The 24364-nt window shown below is 39.5% G+C and overlaps 2 protein-coding genes across 6 annotated transcripts in view; one reads left to right on the forward strand and one right to left on the reverse strand.

Annotated features, from left to right (window-relative positions):
• The window catches only part of SLCO5A1 (solute carrier organic anion transporter family member 5A1), an 82605-nt gene extending 73982 nt beyond the window's left edge, over window positions 1–8623 (forward strand). For both annotated transcript variants that reach the window (XM_056332272.1, XM_056332273.1), the window contains exon 10: window positions 479–8623. In XM_056332272.1, the coding sequence (XP_056188247.1) occupies window positions 479–924 (446 nt within the window). In that variant the 3' untranslated portion in view covers window positions 925–8623. The remainder of the gene's footprint in view (window positions 1–478) is intronic.
• A 4011-nt stretch (window positions 8624–12634) lies between these two features.
• Window positions 12635–24364, reverse strand: part of SULF1 (sulfatase 1) — a 127875-nt gene continuing 116145 nt past the window's right edge. For 2 of the 4 annotated variants that reach the window (XM_056332269.1, XM_056332268.1), the window contains 3 exons: window positions 21449–21591; window positions 21222–21345; window positions 20210–20316 (listed from right to left, as the gene is read on the reverse strand). In XM_056332269.1, the coding sequence (XP_056188244.1) occupies window positions 20210–20316; window positions 21222–21345; window positions 21449–21591 (374 nt within the window). Of the gene's footprint in view, window positions 15037–20209; window positions 20317–21221; window positions 21346–21448; window positions 21592–24364 lie in introns of those variants that run through there. The other 2 variants (XM_056332270.1, XM_056332271.1) reach the window with 2 other exon arrangements.

Raw genomic sequence — 24364 nt, forward strand, 5'->3', positions numbered from 1 at the left:
CCATCTCCAGTAAGAGAAACATTGGAGCTTTTTCTCCGTAATCTAAACAGCAACCCTTGCCCTTTCCCAGCTCATGGGCAGTGAATGATCAGCAAGTAAGGCTCTGGAGATAATGTATTTTGTTTCTCTCCCATATTTTATTTCCTGAGAGCAACACTGAATTTTCTTTTGGGGGACGCATAGTTCTAGAAGAGCTGTCTGGGAATGGTAAATTGAAGTGATTACCTGTTGTAAGGTGCTGCTGCATTGTATTTGCTTGAATTCTTTCTCATTCGTGGTATGTTTTGTGTGGGGGATAAGTAGTGTTGGTGGGAAGATCGACTGACCAGTTTTCCATGTTTGACATTTCATGTGAGAACAGTGATATAGAAATCTCAAAAATTCTCAACCTACACTGTTTGGCTAAGGCATATAGTTTCTTTAGAAGTTTTCCACTATATGCTAACACATATTATTTCTGTTGCTATTTTTATTTCAGCTTACATTCCCACTCCAATTTATTTTGGAGCTGTTATTGACACCACGTGCATGCTTTGGCAACAGGATTGCGGCGTACAAGGATCTTGTTGGGAATACGATGTCACCTCGTTTCGTTTTGTCTACTTTGGGTTAGCAGCTGCTCTCAAGTTCGTGGGATTCTTCTTTATTTTCCTGGCCTGGTATTCCATTAAGTGTAAAGAAGAGCAACTGCAGAGACGGAGATGGAGGGCTTCGCCGGTGAACACTGTGAGTGAGATGGTTGGCCAAGCTGGACCCCAACAAAACTATGCACGGACTAGATCCTGCCCTACTTTCAGTTCCCGAGGAGACATCAGTGTGGCACAAGGAATGAACTGCATAGCACAGACATACCCTGGCCCTTTTTCAGAAGCAATAAATTCTTCAAATGAAAATGTGTTGGAAGAAGTCACTGCTGAGATATAGACCCCTGGCTTGGTAATGTAATATTTAGTTTTGTTGGTTGACCTAATTATGGCGCCTTGTAAAACACCTGTGCCTTCTATTTTTAATCTAAATGTAACATGTGATAAAACCAACAAAGCTTAATGCAAACAACCACAGTATGTTCCTGAGGGCTGGATACCTCAAACCAACCCAAATTCTTCTTTCTCCTCTCCCAACAATGAAGTTTTAAAAATTGTGTTTGTAATTATTTCAGATGTGTCCATTAAACGTCCATGCTCTGATCTAATATCAATGTAAGGGTGAGGTATTATGAACAGCAGAAGAGTGACAAAAACTCGTATCGTTGATGTCTAGATGTCACAAAAATGCTTAAATGTATTGTCAACTTCATATCTGCAAATCGTATTTTTAAGAGATGAGTAATTACTGTGAGTTCTGCTACAAAGCACAACCAAACTTGTTTAAACTATGCAACTTATTTGGATAATTGTTTGTGCAGCAAACAATTAAAATTTTAAAGGTTTAAAGTTTGCTTTTAAAGACATTACTTCAACTGAATTTGAAAGGGGCTATTTTCAGACTTAAGCATTAATTTAAAAAAAGAACATAAGGTTTAAAGTACTGTTAATAACATGTTAAGCCATACAAAAGTTATGCATCAGGTAACATTTGCAAATGTTGAGTTGTAATATCTTTATCCTGTCAAAATGTGCATTAATTTTCATTTGATGGGATATAGTCATTCCTCACAAAGTCTAGGAAAGTATAATGCTTGGAGTAAAAAACTTCAGTATTAATGTATAATAACATATAAGGTGTAGGAATCATACATACGTACCAGAGCAGATACGTTCATATTTCTGTAATGTTGTTTGGGTAGCTGTTACTAGCGCCAAATCTGTACTTTTCCTGAAGAAGAAAATGACCAGTTATAGCTTGATAGGAAGAGCTTGGCTGTCCTTCAGAAATGTGTGCCAGTCTACTTCAGCTTCAGTGAAAAAATCTCAAGGGAGAGCTAATGGCCTCCTTTTCTTTCTGAGTGGCCGCCTGGGACTTGGTGGGCCCATTGCAGCCAGCAGCGTGTGGGGCTGGGGCTGGGGCCATGCACTGCATGGTGCAGGAGTGAGCAGAGAGACCCTTCAAGTGGGCTGCAAGCAGCCCGCCCACCATGTGGCCTGCTACAAGGCTCTCCGCTCCACTCCTGGCACCGCTGGGATGCTGCGCTCCCTGCCGCTGAGGACAGCTGGGGAGGGCACGCTGGCTGCTCCCTCTCATTTCTGCTCCGCTTCTGCCCCTCCTGCGGCCCAGTGCTGGGCAGTATGGAGGGACATGCCTGGAGGTCCTGGTTGTATGAATTGTCTCACACGTGGCCACCTTTCCTTTTCTCAGCTTCTATGAAAGCTTCTATGAAGGCAAAGGGCAAGTTGTCTCTCCTTTGCCCTTCCAGGGAAAGAGCTAAGAATAGAAATTGCCTGCAAGCGTGGACCCACAGGACATGATGTGGCATTTGCTTATTCCAAATTACCGTAGTGTGTTTTCTCCCCAGGAGATGCTGAGACTTTCTAATCAAATGTACTTGGCATTTCATTTCTTGCTCTGAAGGCTTTGTAGTGCCATGCTTATGATGTACTGATGTCTCAAAGGGCAGAGAATGATTTCAGGTGGACGCTAGGAAGTCAAAGCTGTATTTTTGCCCTGCAGGGAAAGTCTTAGAAGTTTAGGAAATTAAAAGCACTCTTAAAAGAGGACTCAGTGATAGTCAGGTTTGGATTTTGCCACGTAGAGAGCTTGCATGAAAATAAATAGGAAAGAGCAGAATGTCTACATATTTTTGAACAGAATTATTCCTGGTTTAGTTTTAATTTATAATTGTAAGTTGATCACACATATGGAACCAAGTCCTTGAAATTAAAGGCAGTACTCTCCTTAGCATCCATTGAGTTGCCCTGGGAAGAGTAGATTTCCCTCTCCTCCTTTGTCAGCTGCCTTTCTTTGTCTCCTGGCTCCTCTTGACCAGCACGTGGGACTACCCACGGGGCTGTTCCCTTGCTTGAAGTGGTGGCTGCTTGTTTCAGAATGTCTCAGTCCATTTTTGTGGCTTGTAACAATTCCTGCTGTCTGGCTGCAAACTCAGATGCTTCTAGTCCCAATTACAACATAGAGTAATATTGTTTTAATTACCTCCTGATATTCTGTACATATTAGTAGCTTTTTGGGGTCAAGCCTGAGAATATTTTTTTCTCTTATGCAGTCACCAGATACAATACGTCCTCAGTCAGCATCTGCCACGTAAGGTGTTAGCTTCTACACTTTTTATCCTGAGAAATGAATTTCCTTGGCTCAAAGGTATTTGGTATATTTTTTTTTTTTTTTGCTATAGAAGATCAGAATAGATGGTAGAAAAGTTTCCTTTTGCTCCAGTCTCAAATGCCTCTTGCACCAGGGATTTCCTGCTATGGCAGAAATTAAGGCAAAGTAGCAGGACAAAATGTAATTGCAGCCTATCACCCATCCATTTTACTCACTAGCCCATTTAAATTGTCATGGGGTGAGAGGAAGAGTAACAATCTTTTCAAATACCTCAGAAACAGAGCATTTAGGGAATTGTAAAAGGCTGAAGATGAATCATCTATCCTGATCTATTCTATTTCATGCCTTGTGTGCTCCTGTTCCATGTGAGAAACAAGGGAGAACAGAGTAGGCTTGTAGGACTGTCAGGAGTTGACGCTGATGGCAAAGAATGAGAGTGATAGAAGTGACACATCTGCAACTGCTGCTGCTTCTGAGCTGATTTCAAGGGAATTCAGAGCTTGTTAGAATGGAGACCACCTGGTTTTTAGGAAATCCTGACACTTCAGCTTCCAAAAATATTTGTTTTTTTGAAATCTTTGGGAAACTGGAATCTAGCAGGAAAGATGTTCACTTAGGAAATACTGAAAAAGCTTTGTTTACATACTTTCAATAGCCTTTTAATTTTCCTTTCAAATTTATATGCAAAGCAAAAAATAATTGATTACTTTTCAAACAATTTTGTTAGGATTTTCGGCTATAGATAATGTTGACAAGATGAATATATTTCTACAAAATCACTTAATTATATCAGCATCCTCTGAAAGAAAGAAAACCCAAACTCTGGCCAGTTTTTGATTGATTCCTAAAGGAGGTTTTATTGTGAGTAAGCTTTAACAGGCCAAACTAAGCCAATAAAGGTATGCAGGGGAAACACATCAACTTCCTGGAGAAGTCAATTTCAACACTGTCAACATTGAATGAAATATGGACTGAGACCTGCTGAACAAACACTGTTCTGAAGTTTTTATTGCTGAAGGAAGCAGACTTGCCAGAGAAATTGTGTGCATCCCTAGCAGTAGTCGTGATCGAACTCGCAAGAAGAAAAAAGGAACTTTTATCACCCAGTGAAGGTGGCCATACTGTCTTCCTGCTGTGAAATCCTCTGACCATAAAAGATAAAATTCCATTAACTAGTAATTTCTGTCACCTTCCCTCTCTACCCCAAAACACTAAAGTCCAGCGAGTACAAGAAAAGGTAAAGCAGGCATCCTGCTCGCCCACAGGCTACTATTGGTAGGAAACTCAAGTCATCTACCTGCAGCTGACAAGCCAGGGATAATACGGAGCATCAAAACCCGGCGATTAACTACAAGTCCACAAAGCGCCATCATGCCATCGCAAGGACAGACTAATTTCCTCTTACACCAGTTATTCCTGATTTAGAGTGAGGGTCATGAGGGGAGAAGTAGCTCAAACATACAGAATTGACTGAACAGGTAATTGTACCTGCTTAGCCTCCCACCCATCCTTGTTTCCTCAAAAAGGGGAACACTTCAGAAAGGGTGTAGCCATGGCCTTCGGTCCTTATGAGCGCAGCACCCTCAGGATGGTCTATAGATCTTTTGGGGGCTGGAATAGATGGAGAGTGGGACTCTGTACCTCCACTTCTAGGCAAAAGCCCTGTGGTTTGGGTCCCCCTTCTTCCTCATGAGCATTCTGGATATAGTATGGTATAATTTGGAACTGGTGGCTTTTTATATACTTTCAGTACAGTGTGAACAGCTGCAAGAAACACGTTGAATATTATGGTGCCATTTATATTTAATTGGCATATATTTCATAATTTAATATTTCAGTTCTTTGACCAGCTGTTGTATCTTTAAAAGTGCATGCATTAACATGCAGTTCATCAGAACTTGCTGTTCTGTAAGTGAAGGAGAGACATACATCTACTCCTAGGTAATAGAAATCTAAGTCTGAAAGGCCCTAAATCAGTTACAAACACTTGACTGTTCTCAAAAAGATGTTTTCTGTTTTTTAAATATAGCTTATTAGTTCATAGCATTAACTATTCATTCATTATGGCTGTGATCCAGCAGAACACTTAAATATGTGGGTAAGTTTATATACTTAAATAATGCACTGAAAAATAATGCATGCATGTAAGTATTGGACTGAATCTCATCTGCATTCAAAAAGGAGTTCCTTTACCCAAAAAGTAATTTCCATGATGAGCTCTTTTCCCCATGGATTTGGTGATCACTGTAACCAGAATAGCACGAAGTAGCACTTGAGTACTCCCCTGTGGCATCCACATGTGGCTGCTTAATATATGTGACAATGGAGTACAGTGTTAATTTTCAAATAGAATCCAAAATCAAAATATTTTGTGGACATACTCAAAGATAAATTCTAGCTTTTCCTGCCATTCACTTATTTTATTAATTTCTGGCTGGGAAAAAAAAAAACCAAAACATTACATGGGGAGAGAGATTACATAAAGGCATCTTTCTGACCTTAAAGCCAATGAAATTGCTCAAGTAATGCTGTAGGTTCAGACTGTACCCTTTCACCGAATTTGGACCTAGAGGTTCAGGTGACAGATTTTCAGTATCGTGCACAAATGGAGCAGGGCACTGCCCGCTCTGTGTAACTCCAGACAGCATGACTGGGAGACAGGTCAGCACCTTCTGTACTGTTCTTGCGGGTTTTCCCCTCAAATGCCTGAATTATTGCTGCCTTACTACACTTTCTGCATGTGTAATACCACAGCTCTTTGTGCTGTTATATTGACATAAAACTGAATGATAGATAGGTCCAAAGTGTCTTACTGCTATTTTGGAGCCAGATTCTCAGCCTCATCGGTCTGATGATGAGGCTGAAGAACTGGGCCAGTACCTTGGGCTGGATGTTAACAAGCTGGCGCTTTAGCAAGCATGTGTGAACTAAGCGATATCAGGTGCTTGTTTAGCTTTTATAATCTGTTCACTGGTTACTACCACTGTTTTTGGAGGTCAAAGACAAAATATTTCCTAAACAAGTTTATCTTTTTCTGTTTTCTCAATAACGTGTCTTTTATATGGCATAGGAGATGCCATGCTTCATGCTGCAGTGTCTGGGTTCCCCCAGCTGAAGCCATCCAGCTGTGGTTGCTTTCCAGCGGCTTAAAACAACTGGTAACAGAGATTTACCTGGACTGCAATCTGAATCAGCATTGCTTTGGGCAGAGTGTTTGCCCCTTGTAGGTTAAACTTGTATCAACACATTTCAGGTTCTTCACACATTGGACTTTTTATAGACATTTTTATCCTTTGGAGTGCATAGAAGATGGAGAGTCGACATTGTGGAAAGGATTCTTTCTTTGGTATAGAATTAGGGTCTTCTGCTTGTCTTTTAATATCATGTTTTACAAATTAACAGTTCAAAAAGGTTACATGTAAACATTGTTGCAGAGCAGAGATACGGAGCCCTCAGTGTGGGGACTAGGTATGGCCAGGGTTCATATGATTTGTCTTCTTTACAGTGAATATCATGAATGCATGTTATTATGTGCCCGAAGGTTTGAAAGCCTACCTGATCCTCAGGAAGGAAATCTTCCCTATCCTTTCCACGGAATAGACTACATAAATTAAGGAGGACAGTTAACACTGTGCATATTCCATAGTCATATCCCTTACATTAACTACAGTTAATAACTGTAGGTTTTAGCAACCTCCCTTCCAGTCTTTCAGATCAGCTGTTTTCTTTTGACAATACAGCCTTTTAAACACAGGCATAGCTCTGCAAGTTCCACGTAGCTCCAAACCTTTCTTGGTTTCAAGTGTTGTGAAATAGATGCTTTTTTATTCAGGTTCCATTCTACTCTTCTAATTATTACATTATCCGTTGTGTGCACTGTATTTTCTTGTTTTTTCTGTCTCAAACCAGTTGTCACAATGTTATCCTGTAACAATGTATTGTTCATGGTATAGAATAGATGAAAAGCTGTGGAATTCATGAAGGGCTACAAAAAGCATCCAAAACTTTGGTCACCTCAAGGAAGAGTGAGACAGCTGGATAATCTTTGGACAAATGACTAAACAACACTGTGGTGCTAGTAGGTACTGAAGTATTTTATGATGTGTTCACTATGGCTTAAATGACATATTCAAGGCATGTCAATGATGCGACTGCACGTGTTTTTGTTCTTAAAGTCTGGACTGCTCTAGCAAAGACAGTGTTTATAGTTCCTGGTGGGCCAATTCCTACCTAGCTCTTCTGTGGGAAAGTACATTCAGGAGGCAGTATAGGATCTGGCCCAGCGCTAACAGCTAAGGTAAAAGCTATACAGACCACAGAAATCTCATGTGGGATGTATTCATCCTGCTGTAACGTGTTAGTTTATTTAGTGGCTTTGCTTAAGCAGAGGCTGAAAATAAATTCTATAGTAATGACAAGAAACACTGGGCTAAATTCTGGGACTCCGTAGCCAAGCAGCATTGGTAAAGCATTTGAAGTAAATTAAGGATTGAGATCTGAAATATTAATGTTCTTCCATGGAATACCAGGAAAAGAGGAGTAGAATAAGAGCAAATTCTACCTCTAGCAATGGAAAAAGGCCAAATCTGGTACACTTTAAAGTGAGCTACGGTTTAAAACAGAAGGGTTTGGTTTTAAAATCTTGAAGACAAAATTTTTCCCTTCCATTTTGAATTCTTAAAGGTAATTATTTTGTGTTACTGTGCCTGGGCTGCTCATGCAGTGGAGGCATCTATATCCTAAATAGCACTAAGAGGTACACCTCCAGCTTATAGGTCAGAAATGTTACCTCTGTAACAAACTCCGTATTTGAAACCGTGGAGGGAAATTTCAAAACAAAAAAAATAATATACTAGATCATTTGTAACTGAGTTTTGGTACAAAAAAACCCCCCAAATAATTTGGAGCTAATGAGATCCATGGTTGAGTGAAGGCCTTTCTCACAGAAGACCCATGTTTTTCCCCAGCTGAGCAAACAGGAGTTTTGCCCTTGGCTGCAGCGCATACCTCTACCAAATAATTTAGGCAGAACAGCAACAGTCCGGGTAGTATGTTAGGAGCATGGAGTGGGCACACTGCCTGTAATTGTTTAGTTTTTAAAAAACTCATTATTAAGCAAATGTGTAGAGTATTAAGGAAAGTTGTAGAGTATGTCTGACTGTATGAGTGTGTGGGTGCTGTGCTGTGGTAAAAAGAGACTAATTGGTTTATGCAGTTTGTTTTGCATACTTGAGGCTCCTGTGTGGGGTTTTTCAATTGATATTTATTTCTCAGCAGAGCTTAGAATAATTTTGAAGCTGTGTAACACATCATTTAATGAAATCTATTGTCAGCATCTGTTGTAAACATGTGTTTACAAAACAAACTCTTGAATACTTGATATTTGGAAATAAAAAATAGCATATTATGTGTGTTTTGTTTCTAACAAAAAAAGCAACACAAAAGTTACGTGGGTAGCTCTGCAGTCATTCTGGATCAGGTGGTGATGTATTTGGTCTTTTAATACAGGGTCAGACAAAACCAAATCTTTCCACCGAAGTCAGTGACCATGGAATCATGACTAAGTATTTATCGTGCAGAAATAAACTGTAAAATTCCACCTTTTCCTCTAGCGCTAAATTTGATCAACATTACTTATATGCTAAGAAATACAAATCTGTTTGAAATAGATGTTGACAGTGGGAAAAAATATATAGGGTACAAGTCTATGCGCATCTATGCTGCTTAGTAGAAGAGGGCCAGGGCATGAACCCAAGGACTGGACTCCTGATGTCCACACTGCTTAGTCCTTAGTTCACTCCTTGGCTCTGATTTGGACCACACCAACAAACTGCCTCTGTGTGGTTGTGGGGAAGGGCTATACCGCAGAGAGCTCCTGCATGTCAGAGGTGGCTGAACCAGGTTTGGTTCCCCCCGTTCCTGCAGCCATCCAGCACAGCAAGGCTGCGTGTGTCAGGGACCCCCGTGTCCTCATGCAGCACCGCAGGGGCTGCAGCACACGCCACGGTACCACACCACAAGAGCTCTAGTGGTTGCAACACAGGCCTTGTATTACCACAGATGTTTAAAAATGAAAACAAATGGAAATTGTATTTTGAGTCCACAGGAACATTAGCACAGAGCCAAGGGGAGACCCAGGGCTAAGTGTTGCATGACATGGATGGGGTCAGCCTGGTCAAGCAGTGTGGATGTGACCTTGTTCATATAATTTGGTTTTAGAGCAAGTCTTTTTGCTCTCTGGACTCACTTTAATTTAAAAGTATAGGTGTATCCATGGATGGAAATTCTGTCCTAAGGCAGCCTGGTTTTTCAAGATCAAAAGAACAGCAGGTTGAAGTTGAATGTATTAATGTATTTTTCTAGACAAGTTTCATTATTGAGCCTTTATACTCTAACTGTTTTGACCTGTAGTGCATGTTTCATGGCTGGATGAGCTGTGGCTTGTTTCTACAAAACTTCCTTGCTGCTTGATGTACTGTCAATACTACGAGCCCCCGCACCCCAGCAAGGACCAGACAAAACTTTGCTGCCATGGGGCAGCTGAATTTGCGCTGATTCAGGCCACGGCTTGCCTTTCTGAGGCATCTGAGTGCATTTGGTTCCAGACCACAGTCAGAAACTGTGGTGGTGTGCCCAGCACCTACCAGATTCAAGCCCCCAGCCAGCAGCGCAGCTTCAGCCCGGGATATGTGCAGCCAGGGAGGAGCTACGGTTTCACGGACGTCAGAGAAATCTGTGGGGTTCAAATCCTCTCTGACTTGCACGTTCAAAGTAAGACTTACCTGGTTTCATTTCCAGTACATATAACCACACAAAAAGGTGTCTTGCAGATCCCCTGAATGTCACCTGTGTTAAATCCAGGAATATGCTGCGGATGAAATTATCATCAGTAGATGTCTAGCATAACACGGGTATCATTGTTAATTGAAAACTGAATAAATGAGCTACTTTGACAAGGGTTGGAAGCGCAGCGGGGTGGTGCAGGGGTTGAGGAGAGGCTGCTGTGCAGCTCTGCACTGCTGACAGCTGCTGCCTGAGCGGGAGTGTAATTACCCCAGGCAGCTCTGAGGTGCCTCAGGCTGTGATAGTGTCCCTTCAGGTGGGACATAGGCTTTTGAAATGTCTCTGTGGCTTGTGCCCCACTTGCTGCAGTGAAAAATTGATTTTTCAGGATTTTTTTTGCTCAGACTGAAGAAGGAAGATTTATTACAGCATCACACCTAGCAGGCACCAGCCACCCAAGCGTGCTCAGGCCTCAAGGCTAGTCCTGAGCAGATTCTCCCTCGATACGGCTGTTGCAGCTCTTGGCTTCTTCGCCCTGTTTTACATGCAGATCCTCTCCCACTGCGCTTGTGTGACTTCCAATATAGATAGTTGCAGGCATCTAAAGGGGTTTTGGTGGGGAGAGTGGGGGTGGTCCACCTGCACTCTGAAAAAACCTTCACTCAACTGTCATACAAACCTAGGGGTGACTGAACTTAATGATGCTGTGATCCAAATGGGCTTTTTTTTATAGCTGTCTATGTGTACTAACACCTCAGAAACAACAGGATTCACCTACCCATAACAGCACTAAGTCATGTCTGACGTCCTGGAAGCAAAGCATTACCCATCTTTGCTTTGCTTGAGGGCTTTCGGTTGGTAGGAGGTCTCAGAAAGTGTCTCACACCATCCAAGGGTGTGAGGGCAGCACTGGCTGCCTTCTTTTAAATCCCAGAAGAAACATTTCACATAGCGTTGGCAGCTCCCAAGTTGTGCAAACCTTAAAGTTATTCTTGTCCAGCTCCAGGCCCTCTTCAGAAAGTAACAGACTATGTACTCCCTTCCAAAACAGACACACCTGCCACTGTTCTGCAGATCAGAAAAAGCCAAGAAGGTCCTCCTGGCAGCCCTCCCCTTGCCTGCTGGGAGGAGCGCTTGCCAATGAAGTCAGATTTAGGCATTTGTTTTCTTCCGGAGCCTACAACTGCCTAATGCCTGTAAGAGCTCCCCGACAGTCATGCCAGGTGCTTATGACTCAACTGCATCAGCTATAGGACAAGAAGTACTGCACAGAAAGAACTGGAAAATGTATTGGGGCAGCAACACACTGCTTAGAACACTTACTTGGGGATAGGACATATTTTGGTCTCTTTCATTTGGTCTGGTTTTATATTCGATGCATGTTTCTAGAGAGCAAGGGAAAGAACCCATTGGTCTCTACCTTTTGGCTACAGAATGAGTCTCTCTCATATTTTTTCCCTCCATGCTCCTCTATAAGACAGCTGTAAAAAAGGCTCCCACCTAGTTTAGAAGACAGGGCACTATGTAAGCTTCTGATAGAACAGTAGACTGGGCACTATCCTGGAAGAAGGAAGCCTGACCACTCTCAAGCTGAGGGAGATGTGATCTCTTCCATTTCCTGAGTGAGTATTTTTAAGCTCTCGCATAAGGAGGAAGGACAAGTGGGGTGAACGGGTGAACTACACTATTGCACCATTCCCTTCTCTAGCTTTACCCGAGCATTAAGAGAAAGTATCTTGCTTGGTTCTTTCAGAGAAGTGAACTTTCAAGGAATGGAGCATGTGGTTGGTGCTGGAAATTCCCTGCACAGAGATATGTGTGGTAGTTATATGGGACCTTGCTTCACTTGCCTGTGTCCTTAAAGTCCTCCCAGACTTGCTGGCTCAGCATGTTCCGCAGCCTGTTTTGAAATATGTCCTGTGTTTGCCAGTGTGCTTTCCAGGGGCAGGCATCTCTCTGGGGTCTGTCTAGCACGGCAAAGACTGTCTTTTGAACACTTAGGTTGATCTGCTTTCCTGATTCCCGCAAACATCACCTGTAACTTCATGTCTGCAGTAGCATCAATGTCCAAAGACTGTGTAGGAGAAAAAAGAGTTCAAGAAGCATAGCTCCCAAGGCTGATTTTAGCTATGAAGCTAATCTTATTCACAGGCCACCGAACAAACATAGAGCGCAAGTAAGAGAGAGTTTACCTTGAAACCAAATTCCCTTTTGTGATGACTCTTGTGCAAGGAGACGCTCCTCCTGACTAGAGAGCTGTGGTCCGCTCTTGAAAAGCCCTGTGCATCCAGCCTGCTGCAGGGAGGAGGTAAAGCAGCAAAGCAGGGGGTGACGCCGTGTAACATTGCTTTACTTCTGGGAACCACTGGTTGTGCAGCTCAGTGCATTGACTTCAAAGAAGAAAGGACTGGATGAATTGGGAATTAAAAAACAATAATCACAGCATGTCTTAAACAAAAAATATATATTATTCACATCTCCAGGAATAATTTATAACTAACAGAATGTAGTGTGTTATTTCATTACCCATTGCTTAAAATGTGGACGGATTCTTAAAACTGAAGCTGTTAACATATTTTTTAAATAAATCTTAATTAGGAGGAAAACTGGATCATCTGGACTTCTCTGAAGCAGGTAAAGTAAAACACTTTTTATTTCAAGAAATATTGCTTCTAGACTTTCCCGAAGCCAGAATTGTACTATAAAAGTATCACAGAAATATTATACAAGATTTAAAAACACAGTCTGCGTCCTAGTAACTTAAAACCTATGTACAAATAACATCATTCATGACCATAAATACGTTTTTCTATCAATCAGCCCATGACACATACATCAGATAAAGAGCTAGTAATTTTAACATATTTACAGAGTCCATCAAAAAGACTGCTTCTTAAAATTATTAAAATCCTACGAGAAGAATCTCTTTTAAAAAAAGTTTCAACTTAAAATACAATACAATGAATGTAAGTTTAACCTGCAGTGCTTGCAATAGCCAAAAAATACTCACTACACTAAATAACATGTAACAGATAGGAAACACACCCGTGAATTGGACACTATGGAATTACATCTATTTGAGGTAATTCTCTTTTGTTGGTGTTGTGCTAATTATTTAGAAATTGATAAAAAAGCAAGGGAAGATATTAAGTTCTGAGTAGTACAGGTTTTCAAAGTAATTTTTGTATCATACTTTATAAAATTTAATGTTTGGTAAATTTCAAGAAAAAATTTAGACTATAACAACAAAAATTATCTAAACTACTTTTTTTACCTCATGTGCCTTTTGTATCTAAAATAATGCAAATCTGCTATGTTTTTATCATTCCCTTTAATGCCTGTTCAGAACAAAAAGTCTCAAAATGGTAACAATGCTTTCAAGATATTGTTCAGGATAATAAAAATCAGATGCGGTGACAATAACACATAGGTATTGATGTAAACCTTTCTACCAGTATCAGGAAAAAAAAAAAAGTCAAAAAACCTCATGGATTTTTAATACTGACAATATCAACATATAGGGAAACAATCCAATTTAAACAAATCCTTCTACAGTTAACAATCATTAGCCATACCTTTCTGAGAGTAAATTTAATTAAAATAACAAAAACATGCAATATTTTTGCTAAAATAATATTCAAAGAGTCTGTTTCCACAATCCATGCTGTTTATCTTTCCTGTCAATCTATTTATTGGTTTCACAATTACATGAGACAATGAGCAAACTAACAACTTGTAAGGTATTAGATTCATAAACGGTATGGCATACAGATTTTAAAAGTGCATTTTACTTAAAAGCATGACATTATGAATCTCCAGTGGTTAAAATAATTTATGAAAAAGATACTATGCAGAAAGACTGGGTGGACTGAAACAGTCATTCATGGTGGGATCATTTGGAAACAGAAAGTAACTTGAACATCCTCTTCAAAGAAATATTTCTTAGCTTTTGGAGAATGTGTTATTGCATTTGAAAGTTGGAACACTGTTTCTTTTCATTTAAAACTGGAAATCTTGCTTCCCAGTGAGGAGAATTACTGTGTAACTATGTGTGTGTGAATAAAAAAAATAAAAGTACACAGACAAAAACTGAACTGGGCTCGATAGCTGCAAAATATATCTACAATAAACATGGAATGTCAGTTGTCATGATTACCTTTATTAGTTTGCTAATAAGAAAAAGGAGAACTTATTTAATGGTTTACAACTTGATCTAATCGAAGGAGAGTGGAGCTGAGGCACTGCCTTCTACATTTAGGATTTTGGAAGTTTCCCCTGCAAGACTCTGTTCTGTTCTTTTTGGGGAAGTTCGTGTTTTCTGGGTGCTGATAGATGAATCCCTAACGGATACGTTTACAGCCTGATGAACAAGAGGTTCATCGGACCTTATGGGAAGATATATTTGATCTTCAAATATATCTTCCACAGCATCACTGTCCTGATGAATGTCTTTTTGAGGAATGCTGATGGGTTGTAGCATGAAGCTATGCCGGGACTCCAACTCTATCAAACCATTTCCACTGAAATCCATATCAAAACGGTCAGATTCTTTATTCTCCATCCATTTTTCAGCTTGATGATTATTTCTCCAGTGTGCGTCATTCAGACTACTTTTCTCAGGAATATCGTTGTTTAATTCAAGTTTCCTCTCCTGATTTAAATTCACCGTGCTCAAAGTGAGGGCTGTAAAGTCCGTTGGCACAATAAGCTGTAGCTCTTCTGCAGGCAGGCCACTCGAATCTTCAGCAGATGTCATTTCCACCAAGGTAAACGGTGTGGATGATTCATCCCTGTCCCCATTGCTTCGAGCAGTGTTAGCCTTGTCTGTTTTGTTTTGCTGGTAGTAACTGTTCAGCAGTGCAAACATTCTATCTACATCCTTCAAGTAATTAGTCCAGTCAGCCAGACTAAGTCTATAGTTGTATCTGTATTCATATACACTCTCATCCACACTGTACAAGTCTTCCAGTCCTTGCCAGTTGATGTCGCCAGTGAAACTGGGCAGGTTAGCCCTCCCATCCATCCCATAACTGTCCTCTGTTGAAAGAAAGAATAAAGCCTAATGGTGAACACCAGCTTAAAAGTGCAAGCAAAGCTTGCGTGTGTGTTTCTACTTCAATTTGCTTGAAAGCACCACTATTCATAATGTATACAGCATAAAGTGTAAGACACTCCACATCTTCAGTCATCAGATTAATGCTCCTGGCCTCAGGTGTGTTCAGAGCTCCTGCTACACACACAGCAAGAAACCCCCTGTCTCCTGCTACATTCTTGGACTGAGTAAAAAAGAAAAAATCTGATCTAAAGGGCTTTGTGATGACATTCAGAGATAAGGCTTTCCTCTGATATTTCAAGGCTGGAAAGTTGTTTCAACGCACAAATAATACATTCACCTTCCCTGAATATGCAATAACTGCACAATGGTTAGGCACAAAAGACGGGAGTAACTCTGAAAGCCACTGGTGACCTGAACTTCAACAATGCCCACAGGAATTTGGTTCCTGGGTAGCCTGAGACATATGGTCTACAAACCAACCAGCCACATTTAATTTAATCGGTGATAGCCAAAGCTAGTTTCTTTACTTACTTTGTAAATGTACTTTTTAATTTACATGGAGCAATCAGGAGAAGTAAAAGCTGTAAAAACTTGATGTGAATTAATTTGTAGAACTGCAACACTCTGTAAAATAGTGCTAAAATATGCATACATATAGAATCTTCTAAAGGTTTTATTTTTTTTTTTTAAAAAAAAGCTTTTAAAGAAAATATCTAACAGCTTTATCAAATAGTAAATCTGAATAACAGGCATAGATCTGAACGTATAAGTAGCGATGGAGCTGCATTTTATATTGACCACAGCCAGAAAAAGCAAAGACATGAAGGAAACCCATTTCCAAAAGATTTTTAAGTCACTATAGCGACTGTAGTGACTCACATTATCAGCTGTAGTGTGAAGCCCATTTTATATTGACAACTAACGCTGAACACTAATATTTCATTTAATTCACTGCGCAGACTGTGGTCAGTCCAAAGATTTTATCAATAAAGTGGACTACAAGGAAAAACTAATCAGGTATTGCAAAAGCCTGTCAGGGATAAGTATAAAATTTGTCCTTATAAATGATGTAGGCAATATTTAGAAATTAATTCACTCAGATGACATGATTCTGTTTCTGAAAATTGTAGAGGCATGTAGGCTAGTAGCAATTACCTTGTAAGTTTGAGTGGCTATAGCCCAACAGCATGAACTGAGCACAAATATTTATCTGTATTGAGCCCTTTATCCTTACAGTGCGTTCTTGGCATCTCCATTAAGTTGTTTGCGTTTTAACTTGCCCTTTCTCATTTCTCGAGTGAAACAGAAGATACAGCTTGTATCTATCATAGCTTGTACTCTCTGCTCCTTTTCTAGCTTGGGATTTCACAGTGGAAAGAATTTCTCCAATATTTAGTCCATCATGTGGGAAGTCAAAAAAATGCCATTATGGTCAGAAAAAAACTCAAGATTTTCTTCTGATGAGGGACCTTATTCTGCTCTCACCAAAGGGAGAGCACTTTCCTTACTTGGAAACACCTGAATCTTTGCTCTTGATATTTTTTTGCTTATTACAACAGCTGTAAATACTTTAGAATGTAAAATTTAAATATCTTATTTTTTAAAGGAAGTTCTAGAAATACTTTTTTTATTGCAAACACTTGGCAAACTGCCTTTTACAGGAAGCAACACAAGCTTTTTGGATTTGGTAGGACAGCTATGACAGAGTGTCTTCTTTTTTTTCCTGAGGTAGACAAGAGAAATTAAATCATGGCATGGCCACATGAGAGCTATCTTCATAAGTCAAATTATGAATAATTTGTTTCCTGAAACAAAAAATAATTAAATACTGCAGAGGTTTCAAGAAAGAAGTCTTACTATTCCAGTGCTTAGAGGCATAAAGGGCTCTAGAAAACATCATAGGAAGGGATGTATTTTTGAGGAATTTAGTCACCAAACCCTCTAAGAGATGAACCACACTGCAAAAGCAACAATAATTAAAATTTGCTGCGTTACTGTTTGTATTGATAGTTTAATTTTTTTTTCTTTGCCAAATCAGAGTCTGTACAGGAAAACAAACTGCTGTAGCCGAAATTGGTTGGTATGTGACGGTGGAAACTGAAACAGGAGTGCCGCCATTTGACCAGTAACAGATTTGGGGGTGGACCAGGGCAGCAGGGGGCAAAGCAGGAGCCAGAAAGGTGCCTTTGGACCCACAGGAGCCTCTGCTGCCTGTCCCAGGTGGTGGGTCAAAGCATTGAGCTGAGCAAGCCAGGCTGGCATGGTGGGCAGCAGGGAAGTCTGGGGACCAGCACAGAGGAGCAGGGCTTCTCATCAGCTTCAGCAGCAGGGCAATGGGGCTGTGCTGCAGGGAAGTAATACCAGCAAGGAGTTTGCCATACTCCTAGAAAATGTCTCAAAGACTGAGTAAGAGCTGCATGGTCCTCCATGCTGTATCTATTTTTCCCCCTCTAAGTGTGGCACTGTTTCTGCAGTCTCAGAGTTTCACAGCTGGAAAGGCACTGGGAATTGCTCCACAATCTTCACATCAAGCAGAAGAAAATAACTTGTTTAAACACATGGGACAGAGATAACTTGTATTCATATATGTTAAACAAATAGGAAAGCAAAGTCTTAAGGTCCTAGAGCTGACTGTATGTTGGTTGACTGAGCAAGCGTGAAAAGCTTCCCACTGAAATTGAAGTATGCATGGGGGAAGGAGAGAAGAAAGAAAAAGTTTCCCCCTGTAAGAAATCTCATTACAAATAGGTGTGAAACAGGAAAGTGCACGAGTTGCAGTTGAGTAATAGCATGGCAGTGATATCCTCAATCAATATTTTGGAATTTCTCAGCTGTGTCATAGACCCAAAAGAGAGAAAAGTTGTTGCTAACTGCTCACAGCAAAACTTCTTTAGTTTGTTTTGGGTTTGGTTTTTCTTTTTTTTTGGTTTTTCGTGTGTGTGTGGTTTTTTTTTTTTTTTAAATCATACCCTGGAGTCCCGTGATACCATCTGTGGCTGTGTTCTCTCAAAATTAATAAAAGATTTGGATATATCTCCACTGAGACTAAAGTAGGTACAATCAGTTTCTTGGTGGCTTTGAAAAACCTCAGACAAGCAGGAGAGGAGAGAGGAGTGTGCAATTCCCACATCTTGTTATCAACCATGTCTGCAGAGCCATGTTCTGTCCATCAAAGGACACAAGTGGTACCAGTTCTTCTGTGCTGAAGCTCTGTGTTTTAAGCAAACAGCAAACAGCACTATACTGGCTGTTTCCATACAGGCCAGTTGTCTCAGTATTGTACTTGCAGCACAGGTTGTGTTGTACTAATACAGGGCATTTTGAACTGAAAACAGATCTGAATAGAGAAACTATCTGAAGGAAGCCTAAGGGATAGTTCAGATGACTTAGAAACATAGGGTTTTTCCTTTCTTATTCTACTGGTTTCTCTGCAAGCATCAAGAAAAGGATCCTTTTAGAGATCATTTTAATGATTCCTGAAAAATGGGGTTTATTAATTTAACAAAATTCTTTGTTTTAGAAAAGAAAACAAATTTCCACCAAGGTGGGTTTGAACCATAATGTTGAACCCAGGCATCTGTGTATACTGAGAAACTGGGTGTCTGAAATGTAATGGTACAAAGCACTATCATTTGTATTATACTATACCTGCTATTTATCCCAGTAGCATAATGTTTATTGACTTGGTATGATCAGAAATTAAAATGTTTTTGTTACTAAAGAATGTAGCAAGATATAATTTAAAGATTAATCCTGTGTGTTGTACTATTTCATGCAATCCTACAATTCAAAAATGCCATTACTGTTAGACTATAGTTAAAATGAGGAATGCTTGCAAGGACATTTTCTAATGAAAGACTTAAAAGCACAACTACAGGGATTACTTTCTATTGTTGTAGTAGCCAGTTCCCACCAGGCTGTAATGAGCAATGAAAACAATTGGGATATAACAAAGCTTATAATTTTTCTAGATCACAAAACTACTTAAATGAGAAAATACAAAATTGGCTGCAAGAAAAAATTAGCTGCTTAAATTGGAGATCTATAGAACATTGAAAGACATTATCTTAACTGTTCCCTGGCTGCTGGGAGCTAATGACAAGCTTTTTTTCAGAGGACCCTATGAAAAAAGGTTTTATACAGACTTGCATAGTCCTTGGACCTAGTTTACTTCTTAGGTGAACAATGTATATCAGGGACTACTCCACCAAAGCACATGGAGATGAAAATGTATACAACGGATATGTTGTGAAAAGGTATCAAGTCTAAGTATGGCTTTTGACAGACTCATTTGTTTTTCACCCTGAGTACAAGTATTGCTCAATGAACAGCAAGTGCAGTACTGTTAAGATCTGAGGTTTTCCAGTCTCTTCAGGATTTTGCTTTATGCTTGACTGTTCCTCCACCAGGAGAAACTGGGCTCTGCATGATGAACATGTAGGTACAATAAGTAACTTGCAAACAAATAAATATACTTGCAAACAGCAGTCTTTCACATGTTCCAAGTGTTCAAGCATTAGGTATAAAAAATCTCACCTGGTGCCCTTCCTCAGTTCAGGTATTACAACTTTTTAAAGAAATTTTGTTTCATGCTGTGTGATCTGTTCTGAGAGCTTTGGCCCTCCTAGCCCAAAGGAGTCTCATCTTTCTGCCACACTTATATTGAACCGTCTCCTGCTGGCTTCTGAGCACGTGGTGCTCATACTGAACACTGCTTTTGCTTAAAGCAACATCTGCTAATATTTCCTGTAGACAGTGAGAAGATTTTACTTTGCTTCCTTAGGTTTGATTAGGCTTTTGGGATACATATACCTCAGAAAGCTTTTTAAGAACCTTTTGTTTATGTTTCAAGAGCAACTGTACAAACTTCCTAAATAAAACAATCAAAAAACCACAACCACCAACCCATCCAAAATCAAATCAATAACAGGAAAACAACCCCAAGGAGGTGGTTCTTCTTGTGTCATTTTTCCTACATAAACATCTAAGAAATACAGGCATGAAACACGAGTTGTATGAAGTCTTGCTATGACAATGAGCTACGTTAAATGCAGAATGGTAAATCTAAAAAACAATGGCCAAGTTCAGTGTAGAGTAGTTAGAAAATGCATGCAGCAAAAGCTATGCTGTGTGCAACATGGCAGGATACAGACATTAGTTGAAATGGACTGGAGTCATGCAATTATTTGGAAAGAAGCTGCTGAGGAGAACAAAAAAGTGTGGATACCTGTGTGGATCATAGCTTCCTCCATCTTTATTTCCTGATATAGGAAAATACAAGAGTAACTTTTGTTAGTGTTTAGAATTTGTAAAACCATTCACAATGTAGTTTTCCATGCACAGCATCTAATTCCTAAAAAGAAATGTACTGTGTTAAATAAAGACAGAGCTGCAGTCCAACAAAGATTTCCTGGAAGTTTTATATAAAGAACTGAAAAAGCACAGTTTTTAAAAAATAATAACCCCCCCCCAAACAATTAGATATTGTCAAAAAGAGAAACATTTGTAGCTGAAGAAAGAGATACAAAGATGCAACACTGCAAATTATGTAGAATAGAATATTCCTGTGGAAAAAAAAAGTCACAACATTCAATCAACCAAAGTTAAGTGCAATGAATTCCAGAGTTATGCAGTATAAAAAGCAGCTATCTTTGTACTCAGAGACTTTTGTAAAGAAATATTGTTTTACTCAAAAATGGAGGAGACTACTGCTGATTAGAAGTTTGCAATGTTAAGTCTCATTTGTGGTGTAGAGCCTGAAGTTGTTCATATAAGCAGACAGCAGTTGGAGTAAGCACAGGATTTAATACCTCACTTGCTACTGGGAGGCAAAAAATAATGAAATAAACCCTGCAACAAAGAAAAGAGTTATGACTATGAAGATCTGCATATGCTTGTTATCAATTAGTTCAGATAATGTCATAAAATTTCTGCAGCATTTCTGTCAAATGTTGTTGTTTCCCATCAATATCTGTCTAGAATAACCTGTGCAAATGTGCAAAGAAGCTTCCTGGTCATGCAGTTGTGCAGGATGGTGTAAGTGGACCGTTCCAGAGTATTCAGAGCAGCACTTAGGAGAGTGACACTTCATGGATACAATTAGTACTTAAGCAGATGAAATAAAAAAAAAACAAAATGGAAATAAACACTTCTGTTTTTCTTGTACCTGTTTCAAGTCCCTTTGGCCTCGGATTGCACTGTTTATAACCTTGACAACTTCGCAGTTCCATTAGCTGTATGTGTAATTGATTCAAAATGCCTCTTTCCACTGTGTGTACTGTATTCGTCAGCTGAGAAAAAGAGTAATGGAGGGAAAAAATACTTGTTAACAGAAATAAAAAAACCCTAGAGGAGTCTGATGAACAACATTTTGTAACAGGGAAAGGGGTTTACCTGGTAGGGATCAGTGTTCATATCAAAATATTCCAAGAAGCCAGTTGCAAATTCACAAAAGAGAAAATTGTGGGTGTCATTAACTGTTCGTAAACACCAGTAAGTGTTGTTATTCGAGCTTGTGCAAGCACAGAAAGAGCCCACTGTAATTAAAGAAACAAGTTATTAGTTTTCAGTGAAAAAAAATATGCTTGTTTCTTCTACTAGTGAAACTTCATAGATATTCACGTACTTAAATTCTAGATCAATTTACAGAAAAATCTATTTGAAAAATATTAGATTCTCACCTACAGCAGAATAAATGTTGCTGAAGTACTTTTCACAATCTTATAGTTAATAAGAGCAGAATACAGTGAATCCTATAATTAATGAGACCTGATGAAGTTCAACAAGGCCAAGTGCAAGGTCCTGCATGTGGGTCATTGGGTCAACCCCCAGTACCAATACAGGCTGGGTGGAGAATGGATTTAGAGCAGCCCTGAGGAGGACTTGGGGTGTTAGTGGACAAGAAGCTCAACATGGCCCAGCAATGTGCACTTGCAGCCCAGAAAGCCAACGGAATACTGGGCTGCATCAAAAGAAGTGTGGCTAGCAGGTTGAAGGAGGTAATTCTCCCCCTCTGCTCTGCTCTTGTGAGACCCCATCTGCAGTACTGCCTGCAGCTCTGGAGCCCACAACATAAAAAGAACATGGACCTGTTGGAAGAAGTGCAGAGGAGGGCTGGAACACCTCTCCTGTGGAGACAGGCTGAGAGAGTTGGGGTTGTTCAGGCTGGAGAAGAGAAGGCTCCAGGGAGACCTTATAGCAGCCTTCCAGTACCTACAGGGGGCTTATAAGAAAGTTGGGGACAGACCTGTAGTGATACGACAGAGGGTAATGGTTTCAAATCTGAAAGCGGGTAGATTTAGATTAGATTTTAGGAAGAAATTCATTACTGAGGGTGGTGAGACACTGGAACAGGTTGGCCAGAGAGGTTGTGGATTCCTGGAAGTGTTCAAGGCCAGGTTGGATGAGGCTTTGAGCAGCCTGGTTTAGTGAAGATGTCTCTGGCCATGGCAGGGGGGTTGGAATTAGGGGGTCTTTATGGTCCCTTCCAAACCAAATTATTCTATGATTCTCTGTTCTGTTCTAAGTTATATGCAGTTTATTGGGATTGAGCAGAATTCAGACAAAAAACCCCAACACAAATCCTGATCCTTAAGATTTGTACACAGGATACATTGGAATTGCTTATATGTGTAAGGATACTGTTTCTCCCAAAAGTAAGTAACTTTAATGTGGTAGAGCCTCATTTTAAGCAGCTCTCCCTTACTGGCCTGGGTTTTCCACTTCATTATTTTGAACTGCAATCCCTCATTTTGTTTATTTGATACACAAATAAGAGGAAAGTTGAATCATTTGGTCCAGCCTTTGTAAGGCAATTCCAAGCAGTATGACTGGATTACACCTTGTTTTCACTTTTGAACCTGGGGAAACCTAGAGCAGGATTCCACTCCAGACTGAAGACACCTGGATCCACATGGCGTAGTGATGGGAGCACCTGTAGAGCAGACCTGGGTATATTGTGTGTATAATCTTGTTCTGCCAGCAGCAAAGGCTGTAGGAAAGGTATCTATTTCTTAATTTTCAAACAAACTGTTAACGAAGTTTTACTGTAAAATAATGTCTCTTTAATTCCAATAATAAGATATTAATATTTCCTTAGAATTTTATTTAGATTTATTTAGTTTTGCTGTTAGAACTATGACCAGCTGTAAGACTACTGATGTTTTGAACAAACTTCATAAAAATAGTAATGGTATTATAACATATCAGATATTAAGTTATGGACTGCATTGAAGGGACATTTTTTTACCCCATGATTGTTACTGGAGCACGTAACTGTTACTCCACAGTTAAAAAGTAATAAGCCATTTTAATCATTGTCTTTAAAACAAACCCCATGCATATGTCTACATTAGGTACATCTTAAAATGTAAAAAGCATGTTAGCAGAAGTCCTAGTGCAATCCAAACATATCACTAGGAGACAACTTCTTTCTCCAAATGAAAAATTATTCTTAACAAATTTTCTGCTTGGGTCAAATTTGTTATAACAATCATAATTTGATCTTGAAGTTTTTGAAAGTAAAGTTTTCAATCACTTTTCTTCCTCTACCACCAAAGATGAGAAAGGTATTGTTTTGTTGATGCTAAGTGCCAAAAAATTTTGCAGTATGCCTCAACAGCATAGTTTATCTATATACCTTGAAGTTTAAAGAAACTTAAAATGTCTTCTAGCTCTAATATTTTGTTCATATACACCAGGTGAATGCTCCACCCTTGTGATTATTAAATTCTTTCAGAATATAAAAAAATGGGAATCATGGAAAGAATTCATAAGGGATAGTATCTGTATTTTTTTCATGATAAGGTGAATTATTTATGATGCACTTTGAAATCAAAATGATAAAAATAGAGTAGACCTTTTATGTGCTGAAGTTTGTCACAACATTAAAGGTCAAGTCCCAAAAAGGATTTGTGACAGTTGGAAGAATAAGGTTATTATTAATAATTGGAAACCCAATTAAAATTCCTATGAAATATTTGATCATCTTGATTTCCAAGAGATTACACAGATCTCAGTGGTTGGTTGTGAAAGTCTATGTTTTAGAGACCAACTCTCCTTTTTGTTTCTGCAGTATTTAGCATCAAGCATCTATTTAATTAATTAATAGCATCAAGTGCTAATTTCATATAAATAAGTAATGCAACAACTACAAGCATACTCAAGTGACATTCTTCATACTTCAGAATAAGGGCAGCAGCGGCATTACTAAGTGCCAGTTCTTAAAAAACCAAAATTCCTCATGAAGTGGAAACTGTAACACAGCAAAGGATAACCAAGATCATGTCCGCATGTGGACATAAGACTTAC

Source organism: Falco biarmicus, chromosome 3 (genome assembly GCF_023638135.1).
Source record: "Falco biarmicus isolate bFalBia1 chromosome 3, bFalBia1.pri, whole genome shotgun sequence".
Lineage (NCBI taxonomy): Eukaryota > Metazoa > Chordata > Aves > Falconiformes > Falconidae > Falco > Falco biarmicus.